The following is an 18,156-nucleotide window of genomic DNA, read 5'->3' on the forward strand; positions in this document are numbered from 1 at the left end:
CCAATAATTAATAATAAGTACATTTTTGTACAAGTATATGAATGTATACAATAAAATATATATATATATATAACTAAATTGTAATTCTCATTTCATCCCATTTGTCCCGCTTTGTCTCAATGAAAATGTGGTCACTTTAGTATAAAAGCAAATCTATGATGATGATGATGCATAATGTGAATATCTTTTTATGACTATTTTCTGACTGTAATGTAGTTTTGGAAGTTAATCTTCAAAACCATGTTTAAATATTTGCTATAAATTATTATTATTTTACTTTTTTTAAATATTTATTATTTCAGTTATCTACCATGGGGAAGTATAATACAAGAGGTGCCAGCAAACGAATACCAAGAAATGCTGTGTATGTATTTCGTACTTCTAAATTATATTACATAAAATATTCTTTGTTGCTTTATCTGTAAATGAATTTTATATTCTTAATGATTTGATAGTAGTTGTCTGAGTAATGTGTCTTTGTAGCAAACTTTTTATGAAAATATATTGTAGTATCTTCACTGAATTATATTCAGCCATTTACTTTAAACATTGAATTTTTTCCTACTATATGACTCTTTGTTGAAAGAAAAGTTTTAAAATTTGGATTACTAAAGGCCTGTTTATACAATGCAAGTTCTTGACTGAATATTGATTGAAATTGATGGAAACTTGTTTTGCTTTGAGCTTGGATTGTGTAAACGGTCATCCAAGCACTTGGTTCAAATCCTTGGACGATAGTAGAACATGTTCTACTTTCCATTCAAGTTTTTCCTCCCTTAACCAATCAGCTTCTTAAGTTTTGTGATGTCAACAAGCATGCATCAGATTATGTCGTTTTGTTGTCTGTTTTCATATATTTTAGTCCAAATAAGTTAATCTGGTATAGTCTATTTGTGTTATTATGATTTTGTTTGAATTTATTTAGTAATTTTAAATTCATGTAAGTATGATTTTTTAATGTTGAATATGAATATTGCACATGCAATAGTGTTGTGTCCGACCAATCAGTGACACTCGAGAACTTGTATAGTGTCAACGAATCATCGAATTTCTTAGAGAGAGAAATTCCTCACATTTCTCGGATTCGAGAACTTGGACCGTGTAAGCAGGCCTTTAGTGATCACTAAAATGATTTCAAAATAAATCAGTCAGGTATGTTATTTGTACTGTCACAAAATTTATCATGAAAGTTTTGTTTGATATCAACTATGGAGATTCTATGTTAAATTATAACTTCTATGTTAATAACTCTTATGAGATAATTTGTATGATGTTTTAAGTTTTATTTTTTTTTATGCTAGGTTTTTTTCTTTTTTCTTGGAAGTCTAAAAAAAATCTGAGGTGCCCACTATAGTTCTGCTACAGTATATCTGTCCAGAGTACTGATAAAATTTTTGGAAATTTAATATTATTACTATTATTTTATTTTTATGTTTTTATAAAGCAACTGTAATTTAATAAAAATTGATTTTTCCTTTTTAGTGTGATGAAAGAAAACGTCCTAGGTATTGCTGGTAAAAATTGTTTTTATATTTTCTTGAGAAATTTTTTATTAGTATTTAAAATGTTTCAAAATCACAAAATTAGTAAAAAAACCATGATTTGAAAAAAAGAAAAATTGTATCTATTTTATTAAAATTTTTTCAACAATTGCCAATTAAAACTTTGATAAAATACATCAATAATACTTAATATTATTGAAAAATAGTATTATAGCTTAAATACTTTATCTTTCTAACTTATATAGTTAAAGTGCTTTTTTAATTATTTCAATTTAATAAAATATTTGACTTATAATGTGAGAATTTTTCTAAACCTCAACAACAAATCAGTTATTAATGTAATTTTTTCTTGGGTTAAGCACTTAAAAAAAATTAATAAAAATATTTTGGAATAATTCAGCATATTTGAAAAAAAAATTTAAATGAAGTTAATGCTTAAATTTTTTTGTTGTAAATTTTTCAAGAACTTAGCAATTGGGAAATTTATCAGTTTGGTCAAAGCTAATAGTTTTTCTTTTTTTCTCATTTTCTGACATAAGCTCTATTAAAAAATATATATTGATAATTTTTTGATTATTTAAAAACAATATTATAACTAAAATACCAAATATTTCTGACTAAAATGGTTAAAATTATAATTTAATTATTACAAATAATTAGTGAATAAATAAAATCATTATTATTTTTATTCAAGCTCTTGAATTTGTTAGGACAAAGACATAATTTTGTCATTTTGTTGTCAATTTTAGAATAAAGTAGTGGTCTGGAATCTTCAAATTAATCAATTATTCAAAATGAATTTATTTTAGCTAACTGCATTATTTATGTGCACAAACTGCATATTTAAAAAGTTTTTAAAGTACTTGTATTTTAATAAACATAAAAATAAATTGCTATAATTAAATTGTTTTCCAGATAGTAAATTATTTTGCATACAGCTAGTGGAAACTTTTAAATATTATTGTTAAATTAATATTTTTAATAAACAAGGTGTGAAAATTAAATAATCCGACTGTGCATGCCCTGGTTGTCAAGCATAGTGTGGTGGAATCTGAACAGAATTTAGTTGATTTTGATGCTTTCAGTGCAAGTGAATCGTTATTCTGTTCTTCTATCTGGTTTAGTTTGTTTTTTTCCCTTGTTTTAGTAAGACCTTGTTGCGTAGAAGAGCCGCACGATCTTGATAAGCTTAAAAATCGAGCAGCACATTAAATTGAAATTTCTTGTGAAATAAAAAAAAACTTCAGCGGAATGTTTTAATTTGTTAAAGGAGGTTATTGCACGTCATGCGGTAAATTTTTTTTATTGCTGCAAATGATTTTCGAAAAGGGAGGAGGTTGTTGAAGATAGTGAACGTTCTGGTCGACTTCAAAAACCGGAATTTTTTTTTATTAATTATAGTAATCGTGTGTAAAGACCGACATTTCAAAGTTTGCATGATGTCAGATATTACAAACATTGACAGTGAGAAAAAGTTTGATGGAAGACTTGCATATGACAAGGTTTGCTCAAATCTGGTGCCAAAAAAAAAAAAAAAAAAAAAAAAAAAAAAAAAAAAAAAAAAAAAAAAAAAAAAAAAAAANAAAAAAAAAAAAAAAAAAAAAAAAAAAAAGCTGACAAGCTAGTAAAAAATGAACTGGTAAAACATTTGCTGTGACATCTTGTTCACAGAAGATCCTGAACTGATATAAAATAATCATCGCATGTGACGAAATTTGGATTTTTTAGTATAACCCTGAGACTAAACAGCAATCTGTGAACTGTAAGATCCCTTATCGCCAGAGGTCAAAACAGCTTGAATGAAAAAGTCCAAACTGGAAGTCCTGCTCATCATTTTTTTCTCAATATTAATGGTATCAGCAGGATTGACTGGTCCTCCATGTTCCCATAATAAATCAGACCTCAGAGGGTACTGATCCAGGAGTTTCCTTGTCTTCTGGATTGGTTCAAAATTACAAGGTTACAGAGTTGGAACCTTAATAGTTGTAAACTCAAAATTGGGTCAGCTATTCAGCGATGGTTATAAAATAAAATATGAAATAGAACAAATACATTACTATGCTTTAGCATACACTGTACTCACCCTGAGGTCTTGTACCATGCAATTTCTACCTGTTTCCAAAAAGGAAAAGTGCGTTAAAGGGAACATATTTTTAGTCTGCAGAAGAGGTGAAAGAAGGTGACACCTAGTGATCTGCTTTGAACAGTGGAATGCAGCTTTGTATTGATAAGGAAGAAGTTTTGTGCGGCTTTGGGGAGAACTCCTCCAGAGTAAGAGTCTGGAGCTGTCTGCTGGTATGGTAACAAGCAAGGCACATCTCTAATGGGGTTGCAATGGAGGAAAGAAGGTGTCGCTGACCTATGAGAAGATAAAGACAAAATTATTCAGCCCACACCCCTATTCAAAATGACTTTTCCTTGTAACCATAGTACCCGCCACAATGCGAGACAAATGTCAAAAGGACTTTTCCTGAAAGACGCACTATATGTTAAGAGGGACTAAAAGATCTTTGTGTTGTGTTTTTCATAAAGTTAATTTTTAAGACTAATCTGGTTAATTAATTGTCACACCGCATATAATTTTTAGGGATGCTCTTATTATTCATTATCAAGGCGAAGTGTTTTCTACTGAATGCTCAAAGCCAACATCTTTCAGAAATTTCAGTCCTTATAATAAGTTAAAAAAATGTGGCAAAAACTGGAAAGATTTCTGATGGTATTTCTGTTGTATATAAATCAAGACTCTTTAAAAATAATACAAATTTTATAAGAAATCTCAAGTCAACATAATTTGCTTTATAATATTTAATATAATTTGTATTCATTTTACTTTCATGTTTTGATTTTGCTTTGAAAATCTTAATTGAGATAAAAAATTATCTTATCTAAGATCTTAATTCAAGTAAGAAAAAATCCTCATTTATAAAAAAGCAATTTTTTTTATTGTTGATAATTTTTATTCCTTATCTGTTTTTTTAAAAATATTTTTTACTATTGTTTTTAGCTGTTATGTTTAAATTTTTAAGTGATTTAACTTTATTTCCATTGCTTTTGTTTTTTAATTATTTTAACTTTTATTTTGCTCAAAAAAACAATTTTAGGTTCTGATGATGAAATTTCTACCAGTAAAGAAACCAGTGAGTGCTATATTTTTGCATCTTAGCACATATTAAAATTAGTTTAAAAACCTTTTGTTAAGATTCCACGTATCTTAGTTTTGGTAATAGTGCATGTATTTTGCTTCTTAACAGTTATTATTTAATTCAAATTTTTTTCAGCTTTGTGTTAAATTATTTATTAGGAAAGCATTCAAGAATTTCGTACCTTTTTTTTAATTTTTTATTATTTTTTACATAGAATGATTCTCTGTATTATTCTATGAGTTACCTTCTTATACAATGATACCCAAAATAATTAATTATTCTAAAATATTTCATAACAAATTAAAATGATTGCTGTAATTTTGTGGAGATGCACCACAGTATTTAATTTAAAATCCTAAGTTTTGGTATGTGAGGCGTATCTAATGGGACTGTCTACTTGAATATTCTGTTTGGTTCAATTGATTCTCTAAAATTTCATAACCACTGTTCTCCTTTCCATCTTTTGCAGCAATCTATTTTCTTTTTTTAAGATCAATAATAATCTAATTAATTGACAATGCAGGTAGAAAACAGGTAGAAGAAGAAAAATTGGGCTGAAATTATTTTTCCCAAAATTTTTGAAACATGCTTTCAAATAATTCTTTTGGCAATTAAGTTTTTGTTTGAAAAAAAAAATTATTAAAAAAGCATGCAAGAGCACCTAATTACTGAATTTGCTTGAATATGCCTTCCAGTTTTATGTCATTTAGTTTGTAATGCTTGTTTAAAAAATACTATATTTCGATCGGGATTGTATTACATTAACATGGGTGCCACTCTTCAGTCCTGGGCACTGAAATCAGTCTTGAGAAAAATCAATGGACTAATAAATTCTATCAATTAAATAAAATTTTCTTTTTTTTTTGCTGATTGCCGCATGATTTGATATGTAGACTTGGAAATAAAAAAATTTTTTTTGGTCAAAATAAAAAAGTAATATTATATCTTAATGAAAACATATGATATGGTAATAATGTCAAGACTTTTATTTATTTTCTTTTCGTCAGCTTCACTAAATCTTATTCATAAAGTCTTGAGAAATAGGATTAAGTGAACTTCATCTACTTGCGTAATTAAATTTGTACTATTGCTGAATCTAAATCTGCTCGAGTTTGATTCCTTCACCTTAACCTATTGTCATGCTGACCAAAGTTAAATCAAGATTTTTTTTTAATAACAAAGAAGGAAATTATAATGCTAGAACAAAAAATAAATAACAATGAAGTGACAAATAGAGGTATGAATGGTTTCAGGTTGTTCAGTAATAATTGTAAAAAATTATACAAGGTTAACTGTTGTTTTCTTTTTGTTTGCTAAAAAAACATAAAATAAGGAAAAAAAAATTATAGGAAAAATAATCAAATGATTTAATATGTAGGCCAGGCTATTTATTATCAAGGAAATAAAAATTTCGGTGTCAGTGAGCTATAAATTTCTAAAAGTTTGGTAAACAACGCTAGACAGTATTATTTAGTCAAATAAGTTCAGTCTTGGAATTTTTTTAGAGTGGCACCCCTGCATTAAGTTTTTAATAAAATACAACTAATTATATAATGCATATTTTAATTTTTTTTTTCCCTAGATAAGAAAAGAAAAGGCAAAACTCCAGTGGAATCTGAAAAAGAACCAAAAAGAATTAAAAAGACGAACAGCGATCACGATGTAAATAGTGATTTTAAAATTTTTATTATTTTAAAGTATGAACTATATTTTATTATTTTAGAATGTTTCTTTTCAACTATGCGAGCATTTATTTGATGGAGTTAAAAGTAGAGTTTTAAAATGAACATGGTAATAGGAGAAAAGAAAATTATAACGCATTTGTGATGTCCCCAATAAATAACTCTGTATTTTACTTTTGTTATACTTACAAAATCAAGTTGTTGGTCTGTTTTGAAGTAAAATTTATCACACACATAAATGTTTTTTTAAAAAAAGAATTATTTTATTTCAAGCAATTATACTTTTCTTTATAATTAAGGTTAGTATAAATTATATAGTTGTTAACTGAAAAGGTTTGATGATATTTTTAAAAATTACTAACACTATAAATCTTTTTTGTTGTTCATGACTTATTAAACTTTATTGCTTTTTTAATGCACACTTAAATGTAATTAATTTGCACATTAAAATGTATTTTCGTATTAGATTATCTTTGTATTAACTTTATGCAGAAAATTGCTCCTATTTTATCATTAGGAATCCACAGCTGGTGAATAAGCTTATCGGAAGAGTTTATACTTTCACTGGTAGGAACAGTGGAAGCATATGAAATCTGTGCACTTTTTGGTCGAGAATTTTGAATTAGTTGCGAATCTTTATTTGTACCTGAGGTACTATCAGAATGCTGAGATAGAAATGTTTGAAATAATCTAAATTAAGGAAATCTAATAATTTCCCTCCAAACCTCTGTTTGTCGTTTGTATTGTATATAACTGTTTTACCCATTTTTATAATTTTATCTTATTCATTTTTGAATGTATTTGTTTCAATTAGTACCATTTTATCAATTCTGTGTGTTTTAGTGAGATAAATTTGTTGTATGTACTATACTTTTTGATTTGTTTAAGACAGTATTTTCTTTTGCCAACCTTGCCTTGTGCCATTAAACCCTGAATTGAATTTATTTCCACCTTAATTATATGTTGCAAACTGTGTCGGTCTTTTTTAATGATTTTATCAAGAACATTGAGTTAATAATTTTGAAACTTGTTCACTTATCCATTCATGAGATAAAAACCTTGTGTTGAATCATTATTTGTATATAAGTGTTTTCCAATGATTCTTAAGTTATAGATCATAGTGTCACAATTTAGTCATTAACTTGTAATATTTAGAAATTTTTATTTATGCTACAGTCAATGTATTTATTTTAAATTCAGAATCTTATTTTGCAGAGTTACTGTTGGAAGTGCCACAATATCGTGACAAAAATTGAGAATTTACCAGAAATAGAGTGTTCTACATGTCCCCGATCCTTTCATTCTTACTGTATAAAATCCACTAAGATAGATAAAGATAGGAGCTGTTACGTTTGCCAGCAACAATCTGATGTGAAAACAACATCAACCATTGATGATGAACTTCATCTCTCTAAGTTGCTTTTACACATCATAGATACTGCTTGTCCCATGGACAGCGAGGAATATGTATTTATCACTTTTAAATTGTTTTAAAACATAAATCAGGCATGTGATTGTTCTGTTAATTTGTGAAACTGTGCAAATCTCAAGACCGTTGATTCGTTTGACTTCCTTGGATCAATAATTTATCATCTGACACAATTTTCTCGGATTTCCATTAGTCTGAATTAAAATTTTGTTACATCTGCAAATTATGCCGAATTCGGGTTTGTAACAGCCCAATTTGTTTGTATTTAATCAATGTGATATATTTGCCCCTTAGGACATAGAAATTTCAAATCGATACCATCAAATCAGTAATCTTTTTACAGCATGCTCGATACCATCAAAAATCCGTATTTCATACTTTATTTTTTTATAGTGAATCAGGGGTCTGTCTAGGTTTTTCTGTGAGGTACCTATTTTGTGAAAATTTATACATATTTTGTGAGAATTAAAAATCATATTAAAAAATCCACACCAAAATATGGTTAAAACATGGATTTATCATTTCTTACGAGACACAAAAATAAAATTAAAAAAAAAAGTATTTTGTGAAACTACCGTTTTTTCTAAAGTTGAATTTGTGAAGGTACCGCTAAACGGTAGTAAATTTGGCTTGGACAGATCCCTGTCAATGCATTTGATTTTCTCACAGTTAGTAAAATTTCGATATTATGACGATATAAAATTTGAATTGCTTTTTTGAGTATTCACTTTTTGACTCACTCAATTTACAATTCCATGTGATATTTGATTTTTTTAACACCTATTATTGTTACAAATTTTCTCTGATTTTGTTCAAAATCCCTAAGCTGTTTGTACATTATTATCACAACAAATTCAATTCGTGCATTTATTGGTCATTTTTTGATGTAATGATGCCACTGTCTTTTGGATTGACTTTTTCAAAGCTATTGCTACTGATATTCAAGAGGTTTTTTCAATCCCATTATTTTCATATGATATTACTATTAAGAAACTAGAAATTTGTTTTGCATTTTTGAGTTATTATTTTTTGACTCATTCGATTTTCACTAAATCCATGGCTTAGTTTCAATAAATTTTTATGCGGATGTTGTTGTTGCTTTTCGCATGATTTTTTTAAAAAAAACTCAGATATCATACAGTAAATTGAGATTGAGCACCTGACTATTAGACATTTTGTTGTGATTATTTTCAGTAGATTTTTCGGTGGTTATCACTACTGATTTTTGCATATTTTTTTAAAATCTCAATATTTTAAATGCGATATTATTTATTACAACACGGGAATCTTAAAACGCACATTTAATTAACTCTTTTTGATGCAGTTTTGTCATAAATACACTTGGTTTTATCATCAATGGGATAATGATTCACAAAGTGCAAAAAGGGAGGAATATGTAATTTTTTTCAGTGTTGTATTAAATGTATTTCTTTTATGTGTGCATAAAAGTTTTCCTTCCTTTCTTTAAATTTTATAAATGTTGCTTTCATGCATAAAAATGAGTCTTTTATTTATCTTCGATGTACAGAAAAAAAATCAGTACTAAAAAAAAACTACAAATTGAATTGGTAAATTTCAGATTATTTCTTTGAGCAATCACATGTCTGCTATATACTTTTTTAATGTCAACTATATTCATTTTAAAATTAGCCATATCCATACTTTTATTTTTATACTGTGTTATCATGTTAATCAATTATTATGTTAACTGTTATCATTCAAATCAATCTAGCGTTATCGTTTTAAAATAGGATAAACACTAAAAATTTTGTGTTATTAACCTGAAATTAATAAACAATGAATTTTTGTGTGACAATGATGTGAGGAAGTGTTTTGATGCCCAAGCTATATTTCACAATTTGATGTCCTTGAAAAGAGGAATATATTCAAGAGGAATATATTGCAACAAAAAAACATGCAAAATCACAAAAAAAATCATAAAAATTTTTATTTTAATATCTTGTGCATAAACTATACTTTGAAAAAAATTTCTAATAAGTAAATATAATATTTAAATTTTTATGACCTGACCTAATTATTAAATTTGTAATTTGTTTTATAATATTATATGATACTTTATAAAGAATATACTTAAGTCGAGTATGACCTTGTAGAAAATTTATATATGTTTATAACATTTACGAAAAAAATAATGCTGTTTAAAATTTTTTTATTCACTACTTTTCAGTAATCGAGGAGACACTTTCAGTTTTGGCACTTTTTTTTATGTTTATGCGAGTATTTATGTAACAATAATACACACTACCCTACAATAATGTAAAAAACACTTTCAGAATTTGACAATTTTATAAATTTCTCAAAAAATACTTTAAAAATTATTTTATAGCTTTAAATATGCATAGGTAATGCAATTTCTCTTACTTATGAATAATTATTAAAAGTTTGAGGGAAATAGCTTTTAAGTATTTAAAGCAAGAAATTTCAATCGATTATCAATTATTGATTTTGTTGGTGTGGGTTAAAATTGCTATTGTTAATTGTTCAAGTTTATTTGAATTGAACCAATTATTTGCTACAGAGCTAGAAATTTTAGCTCAGTTTGATTGAAATGGTTAATCAATGAATATTTAAACACCATTGAAACAAATGTGGTCAGCATAAAAAAAAATTCGCTCATTTGTTCGCAGTCTTTTAAATCAACTAATAGAAGGTACAAATATCTTAAATTATAATTATTCTTAAACAAATTTTACAAAGGTTTTTAAAAATTCTTTTTTAAATATTTTTTATATAAATCAAATTTTAAAAAAAGAAACTTCTGTGTTGAACTAACTATTAAGTAAAGATATCAAGTAATGAAGATTTTTAAAATTAGTAGATCTTTTGAAGATTTTTCTTTCAAGTATAGTTCATATTTAAGTGTAAGTTTATATAGTTTTTCAAAATTAACTCAATGACATTTTTATTTCTTTGAAAATGTTCACACTTTTTTATGTAACTTTTGTTTACCTTGATTCCTAATACTTTCCAATTAGAGAACAATTGTATGAAGGGTCATTTCTCCCCTATTTAAATCTAGATAAATGGGTGATTGGGGGAAAATATCAATTGCTGTTTCTTTATACAGAATCATTTGTAGGTTGGAAATTGATTTCGTGAGTAGAAAAAAACCTTGGATTTATTTGTGAGAGGTGGTGAAAAAAATTTTTTCTCATTTAGGAGAATAAAAAAACATTGTAACTTTCATATGATGAACCACAGATGGGTCAATAACAGTCTTACTTAAGGCAGAAAGGAATAAAATTAAATCACTATCTTTATGCCTTTCTGTTTTTGAATATTTTCTGTAGCTAGAAATGTTTTTTTTAAAGAAAATTGGAAATTTATTTACTTTATTTAATTTTTACTTTTTATGTAAGAGAAAAATTGTTGATTGGCCAAATTTTGAAGAAAATGAGAAATTATTCTGCAGAAGAGATTTTAGGCTAATACGTGATGTGAGTTTTTACAGTGTCTTCTTTACATTTTTAAAATTTTTACTTTTTAGAATCTACATTCTCTCAATATTTTTTTTATTTTCATTCAAAACTTTGATACTAGCTCAAAATATTTTCATGTCATTTTTATGTTTTTAGTTTGTATTAATGTGATTTCTATGGCACTTAATATTTGTTTTAGATAATATCATATTTTAAGCTACCATATTTCAGTTTTCATATTTTAATTGGTTACCAAAATTTTAAAAATGTGCATGTAAGAAAAAAAAAATTCTAACGCATTCTAGAGTCATCTAAGTTTTAGAAATAAAAATTGTTGTACTTTATTATTTTTTTTTACATTTAAATATATTTTTCCTGACATTAAATTAAGTTTTTAGAAACTTTAAAAATTCAGAAGCTTATGTTTCTTTGACAATTTATGTTATAAGAAACATTAATTATTAGTATCTCTCTGTAACGTTTTGTTATGGTCTGTGAATTATCCATTTTTTATTTATTTCACTTATGCAGACTTTTTTTATTACATATAAAATTGAAGTGCAGCCTTATTCAAAGGCCGCACTTCAATATTAATAATAAAACAGTAGTTCTCCAACGGATTCCGGGCTGCTGTGAACTCCAGTGAAATGAGGCAGCAGATTTCTTGGCAAAAAGGGGGGCATCTGTCCTTCAGAAATTTAATTCCACACTTCCTTTTAATGATGTCAAATGTCTTATAAAAAACATCTCAAGAACTCAAAAACTGTTATTCCATTAAACCTTGACTTAAACTAGGGGTGCACAACCTTTTTGAGTGAAGGGCCACTTCCACTTGCACAGCAAAGTTGACTAATGTAGGGCCGCACGCATATTTAGAAAATGTATTTAAACAATAGTGCTCTGATCGCTTACATTTTTTATGAGTAAACTGAATAATATATTTGCAAAAAATGAAATGCTTTTAATTATTAGAATTTGTTAAAAGAAGGAAAAATCGTATATATATATATTTTAATTCCGTCTTTTATCATGTCGAAAATAAATTTATCAAAAATAAATTAATTAATAAACTAAAAAAATGAATAAATTAATAAAATAAAAAAAATAAATAAGTAAAAAAAATGAAATAAAATAAGTAAATGAAATAAAATAAATAAATGAAATAAAATAAATAAATGAAATAAATAAATAAAATAAACAATATATCGATGAACATTGAAAAAAAAATTTTTTTTTTTATCATATAAAAAAAAATATACAAAAGTTCATTTTAAAATAAATTCTAACAATGAAATTGCAATGCTTACAGAATGAAAGTATAAAAAAATATAAGTACATTTGAAGTAATATAAATTCAAATTGAATATTTTAATTTACGCAGAAGATCACCAAAGTCAAGCATCACTGACTGCGGTCAGTGTGCAGGTGGGAAACCTCTTGGATCAGTCTGCGTAGGAACCGAGGGTGTGTGGTATGGGTCCTCGTTAAACTGTTCTACTGTAAAGTGCTCGACTTCGCGTGCAGGTCATTGGGCTACCGAAGGAGGGGGTGCCATCCCCTCTGCAGAGGATCAAAATTGTGATGGCCTGCCTTCGGATCATCCTCAGGGATGTTTCCTAGACCGTCATCAATAGTCCATGATGCAGCTCTAGTGCGACGTAAATGAACAACAACCTATTTTATCAATAGTAATTAAAAATAATTTTATTTTTAGAAATCCGTCGTACTTGTGAAATTTAAAAAAGTTATTTTAGTTAAAGGAGATGATGAATTATTCTATTTAATTTTATATTAAAATAAAAACAAAACTTTTATTTCAATATAAGATTTAATACTTATTTAGAAATATACTTCAGATATTGGTGTTTTATTGAATTATTAGATTTTTTTATATGTTAAATGTTTTCTTTTTTTCTTAAAAATATAACTTAAGCAACCAAATATTGACATCATAATTACAAACTATACTTAAAAATTCCTCCACTTCATGAATTTCTCACATTGCAATAACATTGTATTAAAATTAGGATGTAATGAATATTCCACCCTTCAGTCGAAAATTCAATTAGCAGAATATTTAGCACAGTATTTTTTGGAATTGTTTTTCTCTATTAAGTTTATTTATTTTTAAAATTTGTGTAGATATATTGAAGAATAATTTTAAACTTATAACTGTAAAAATACGATGTAATAACTGCCGAGTAATAAGTTGGGATTTATGATGAAATTGGCAGAAATCTATCACGGCAAAAAGTGATTAATTAAATGCGTGATTTATAACTCCCCAGAATATAATATTAAGTGTATCGGGATTTTAAAAGCCACATGGGGATTGATAGTTGCTGAAAGAACAGTCAACATGTCACTTGGATTTATGATAAAATCAGTAAAAATGAAGCTAGTAAAAAATTATGACTAAAATTTGAAATTCGTGTATCCTTTCTGTACCTTGTGTGAAGAGATGAACTTGTCTCAGCTGTTATGATGCCTTCCTCAGACATCAATCTAGGAACACTACTGGACTGCTTGCTTTCATTTATAGATTTATTGTTATCTTTTTTAAATTCAATTGTCTTTTAATGTGCCATTAGAAAAAGAGTTTTAAGTGTTTCTTATTTTTTGAAATCTTATTGCTTGCTATATTATTTTAATATTTAAACTCACAAAATGCTATGTTCTTATGTAGAGATGTGTTCAAAAAGGGATTCAACAGTATGAATCTCATGTAGAATTGATTGAAGACATAGAGTGGATACAGCACAACTGCATTATTATTTATGGAGGTAATTTTTTACATGATTTTCTTTGAATGTATTGTTTATCCATCAGTTGATTTTACTTGAGTTTCTGTAGAATAATTTGATCATCACATTGTAAAAAATTAAACTTTTTCTTCTTTATTTATATTAGTTTTATTGTGTAAAAGGTAACTTTGTGGTTTTTATTTACTGAAATTGTTGTATCTTATTTAAACAGTAGTGAAATAATTTTTACCATATTAGTCATTTTTGCCAAAAAAAATTCTGTTTCTTTGATTTCACCTATTTTTGATTGTATATACTATTTATGATGTTAGTCATAGATTCATAGTTTTAGTCAAAACTATTCTTATATTTATTTAAAAAGTATTCTTAGAAGATTTATTCAAAGGGTTTTTATTTTTAATATTTATGATTTTGCACTTTTTCTAGATAAATCTCAAATTGCTACAAGTGCAAAAAAAATATTGCATGAAGTGCAAAAAATGTTGAAAGATGCTTTAGATTGCCCTGAATGTTACTATAAGAAGATAGGAAATGAGCCTTTAGCATTTTTAAATATATGTGTAAGTCACCTATGCTCTTTGTAATTTCTAATCATGTGTTGCAGTTTTCTTATTATTTCTTGCTTATATTTTCTAATTTAATGAATTTGAGTGTTAGCAGAAATGATTTATTTATGCTTCATAACTATTCCTAATCCTAAAAATAGGTATTGTCCAAGATCCTAAAAATGGATTAATTATGTAGAATCAGCTAGCCACTGAGAAAGTAAACTTTATAGGTTTGTGTTTCAGAAAGCTATGTTTTCAATTCAAGAGTGAGTTTTGGCTAAATTTTACTTTTTTTAAAAAATTAAATAAAAAGAAAAATTTCACCCATTCAAAGAAAATTGGGAAAAAATAGATTATTTTTTACTACTTATGCAAATGAGATTTAAAATTATTATCGCACAATTTAAAGTCACACATCGCGATTCATATTCACTTATTTTAAAATTAAACATCGTCATCTATATTCACTAGATTTTACAGCTAATTTGCGAAATTAAACCTACGAATTAATTTGGGTTTACAACTACTAATGTCCAACTCCGTAAGCCTTGTAATTTTGAACCAATCCAAAAGACAAGGAAACTCTTAGAACAGTACCTCCAGAGGTATGATTTGTTATGGGAACATGGAGGACTTTGTGACTCGACAGATTTAGTGTGCATCAGTCACCATTTACTACCTGGGGAGTCCTCAGCAGGTATCGAACCCACAAACTCTTGGACATGAACCCAGTGCCCTACCAAACAGGCTATCCCAGCCATATTCACATGATTTAAAATATCTCACTATGGGATTTCGTGTGATTTAAAACTCACACAAACCCATGGTGAGATTTTTTAGATTGAGATTTGTATTCCCACAATTGAAAAAAAAAAATTGTGCATTGATGTTTTTTATTAATAAGTTGAAAATACTCTGTGCGTGTTTACTGCATAAATTTGTTTCTTGCGCTTGAATTTCATTTTTTTAAAATAATTTTAAAAGTGTTTTGCACATAATATTTTTGGATTTCTATTTTCAACCTTTTGCGATTTTTTTACCAAACTTGACAATGAAACATTTTACCTTTTCTTCTCAAACACTATGAGAAGATATCAATTTGATTAAAAATGGGCATATCTGTCTGGATTTTTTTTTTTTTGCAGATTAAGGTTAGAAATGTCTTATTCCTCAAATAACATGAAATAAATATTCTGCTAAAAATTACTGTTACAACTTTATAAAAAGCACAGGTCACAAAACTAACTTATGACAGATAATATTTTGGTTCATTTGCTTTCGTAGTCTCGATAGAATTTTTTGGTTTTTCTTCCCAAGTAATGCAGCATTCGAGTAAGTTTTTAAATCTTAAAAAATACCACAAACACTTTTCATTTTCACAAGACTGTGACTTTTATCTATATTGTTGTATTGCCTTATTAGTCAAAAATCTTGCTACAAATTTGGCTGTAATTTTACTAATTCTTTTCTGGGGTCATATGATAAAACGTCGTATGACTAAAAAGGATCAGTTTTTTTTCGTGAATTATTTATAACTAAATGTCATAAAGCAGGATAAAAAGTAGCCAAGTGATGTGTTCTGAATTGAAATAAAGTAATTATAAAGACAAATGGCATTTAACAATTTAAAAATATTCTTAAAAATTTAACGAATCATTATTAATTTAAAATCATTATTATCATTATTAATTTATCAACTCAATGTTTTTAATAATTTAAAAAATCTGAAATTTCTTAATTAAACCGATCAAATGATTTTTTTTCATGAACTGTTTTTATTTTTATGATGGTAGTTCTGCCAGCTGGTTACTAAATTTAAAATTCAAACTATGAATCTTAAAAATTGGAGTTAAAACTCAAATGGTAAATATTGAAATATATTGTAATGAAAATTCAAAAAGTGGAAACATTACATTATAGATTTTAAATCATGCATGTTAAAAAAATTAAATTTATAAAGATTAAAAAGATAACTTTACATGTTACGAACTATTACAAATGTGTTTATTGTGCCATCAATTGAAAAAAATTGAATTCTGATTTAATTAATAATGAAAGCATAAATCAAAATTTTTTCAAGCATTTTCAGAGTAAATATATTTGGAATATTTTTTTAAGCAATGGGTGCTTGATTTTATTCCATTTTCAGGTGTTTATTAATATTCTTATCTTATAGAAAATACCACATCCCCTGGTATGGGCTAAAGTGAAAGGCTATTCATATTGGCCTGCTAAGGTATGTTTTTATTTAATTATTTATTTTTAAACTATTATTATTTTTCAAAGTTTTTGCTCCTAAAAAGTAATTTTGTTATCTTATAGAATCCAATTATGTAACAGTTGAAGTTCGAAATAATATGTTTTCTCTCGATAGTAAATGTGTAACGGTTACCTGTTAATTATAGGCTTATAATGTTTATTTAATTATGCAATTTTTATTTTGTCAATTTCAATCTGAATTAAATATCACATATTTTATTTCATTTAAGCAAATTCCTTTTAAATCCATAAAAATAATTTTCATTCTATTTTGATGATGCATAATTTTACTTATGATGAAGTAATTGTTGAAAGGTATCTTTTAAATGCAGCAATGCAAATAAAAGCTACAATCAATATATATATATATATATATATATATATTGATTGTAGCTTTTATTTGCATTGCTGCATTTAAAAGATACCTTTCAACAATTACTTCATCATAAGTAAAATTATGCATCATCAAAATAGAATGAAAATTATTTTTATGGATTTAAAAGGAATTTGCTTAAATGAAATAAAATATGTGATATTCAATTCAGATTGAAATTGACAAAATAAAAATTGCATAATTAAATAAACATTATAAGCCTATAATTAACAGGTAACCGTTACACATTTACTATCGAGAGAAAACATATTATTTCGAACTTCAACTGTTACATAATTGGATTCTATAAGATAACAAAATTACTTTTTAGGAGCAAAAACTTTGAAAAATAATAATAGTTTAAAAATAAATAATTAAATAAAAACATACCTTAGCAGGCCAATATGAATAGCCTTTCACTTTAGCCCATACCAGGGGATGTGGTATTTTCTATAAGATAAGAATATTAATAAACACCTGAAAATGGAATAAAATCAAGCACCCATTGCTTAAAAAAATATTCCAAATATATTTACTCTGAAAATGCTTGAAAAAATTTTGATTTATGCTTTCATTATTAATTAAATCAGAATTTAATTTTTTTCAATTGATGGCACAATAAACACATTTGTAATAGTTCGTAACATGTAAAGTTATCTTTTTAATCTTTATAAATTTAATTTTTTTAACATGCATGATTTAAAATCTATAATGTAATGTTTCCACTTTTTGAATTTTCATTACAATATATTTCAATATTTACCATTTGAGTTTTAACTCCAATTTTTAAGATTCATAGTTTGAATTTTAAATTTAGTAACCAGCTGGCAGAACTACCATCATAAAAATAAAAACAGTTCATGAAAAAAAATCATTTGATCGGTTTAATTAAGAAATTTCAGATTTTTTAAATTATTAAAAACATTGAGTTGATAAATTAATAATGATAATAATGATTTTAAATTAATAATGATTCGTTAAATTTTTAAGAATATTTTTAAATTGTTAAATGCCA

General features: G+C 26.4%; 1 protein-coding gene and 1 long non-coding RNA gene across 2 annotated transcripts; both read left to right on the plus strand.

Annotated features, from left to right (window-relative positions):
• Window positions 1–302: 302 nt before the first annotated feature.
• On the plus strand, window positions 303–4,644 carry LOC139425110 (uncharacterized). The gene is made up of 3 exons (XR_011636338.1): window positions 303–364; window positions 1,483–1,514; window positions 4,604–4,644. It is a non-coding gene; the product is annotated as an uncharacterized lncRNA (long non-coding RNA).
• Window positions 4,645–5,839: 1,195 nt separating this feature from the next.
• LOC122270783 (MYND-type zinc finger-containing chromatin reader Zmynd8) lies at window positions 5,840–16,846 on the plus strand. Its single transcript, XM_071179063.1, has 7 exons — window positions 5,840–5,882; window positions 6,228–6,307; window positions 7,543–7,794; window positions 13,883–13,979; window positions 14,388–14,521; window positions 16,686–16,745; window positions 16,832–16,846. Exons 1-7 carry the CDS (start codon window positions 5,840–5,842, stop codon window positions 16,844–16,846), a joined length of 681 nt encoding a protein of 226 aa, XP_071035164.1.
• The last annotated feature ends 1,310 nt before the right edge of the window (window positions 16,847–18,156 follow it).

This window comes from Parasteatoda tepidariorum, chromosome 3 (genome assembly GCF_043381705.1).
Source record: "Parasteatoda tepidariorum isolate YZ-2023 chromosome 3, CAS_Ptep_4.0, whole genome shotgun sequence".
Lineage (NCBI taxonomy): Eukaryota > Metazoa > Arthropoda > Arachnida > Araneae > Theridiidae > Parasteatoda > Parasteatoda tepidariorum.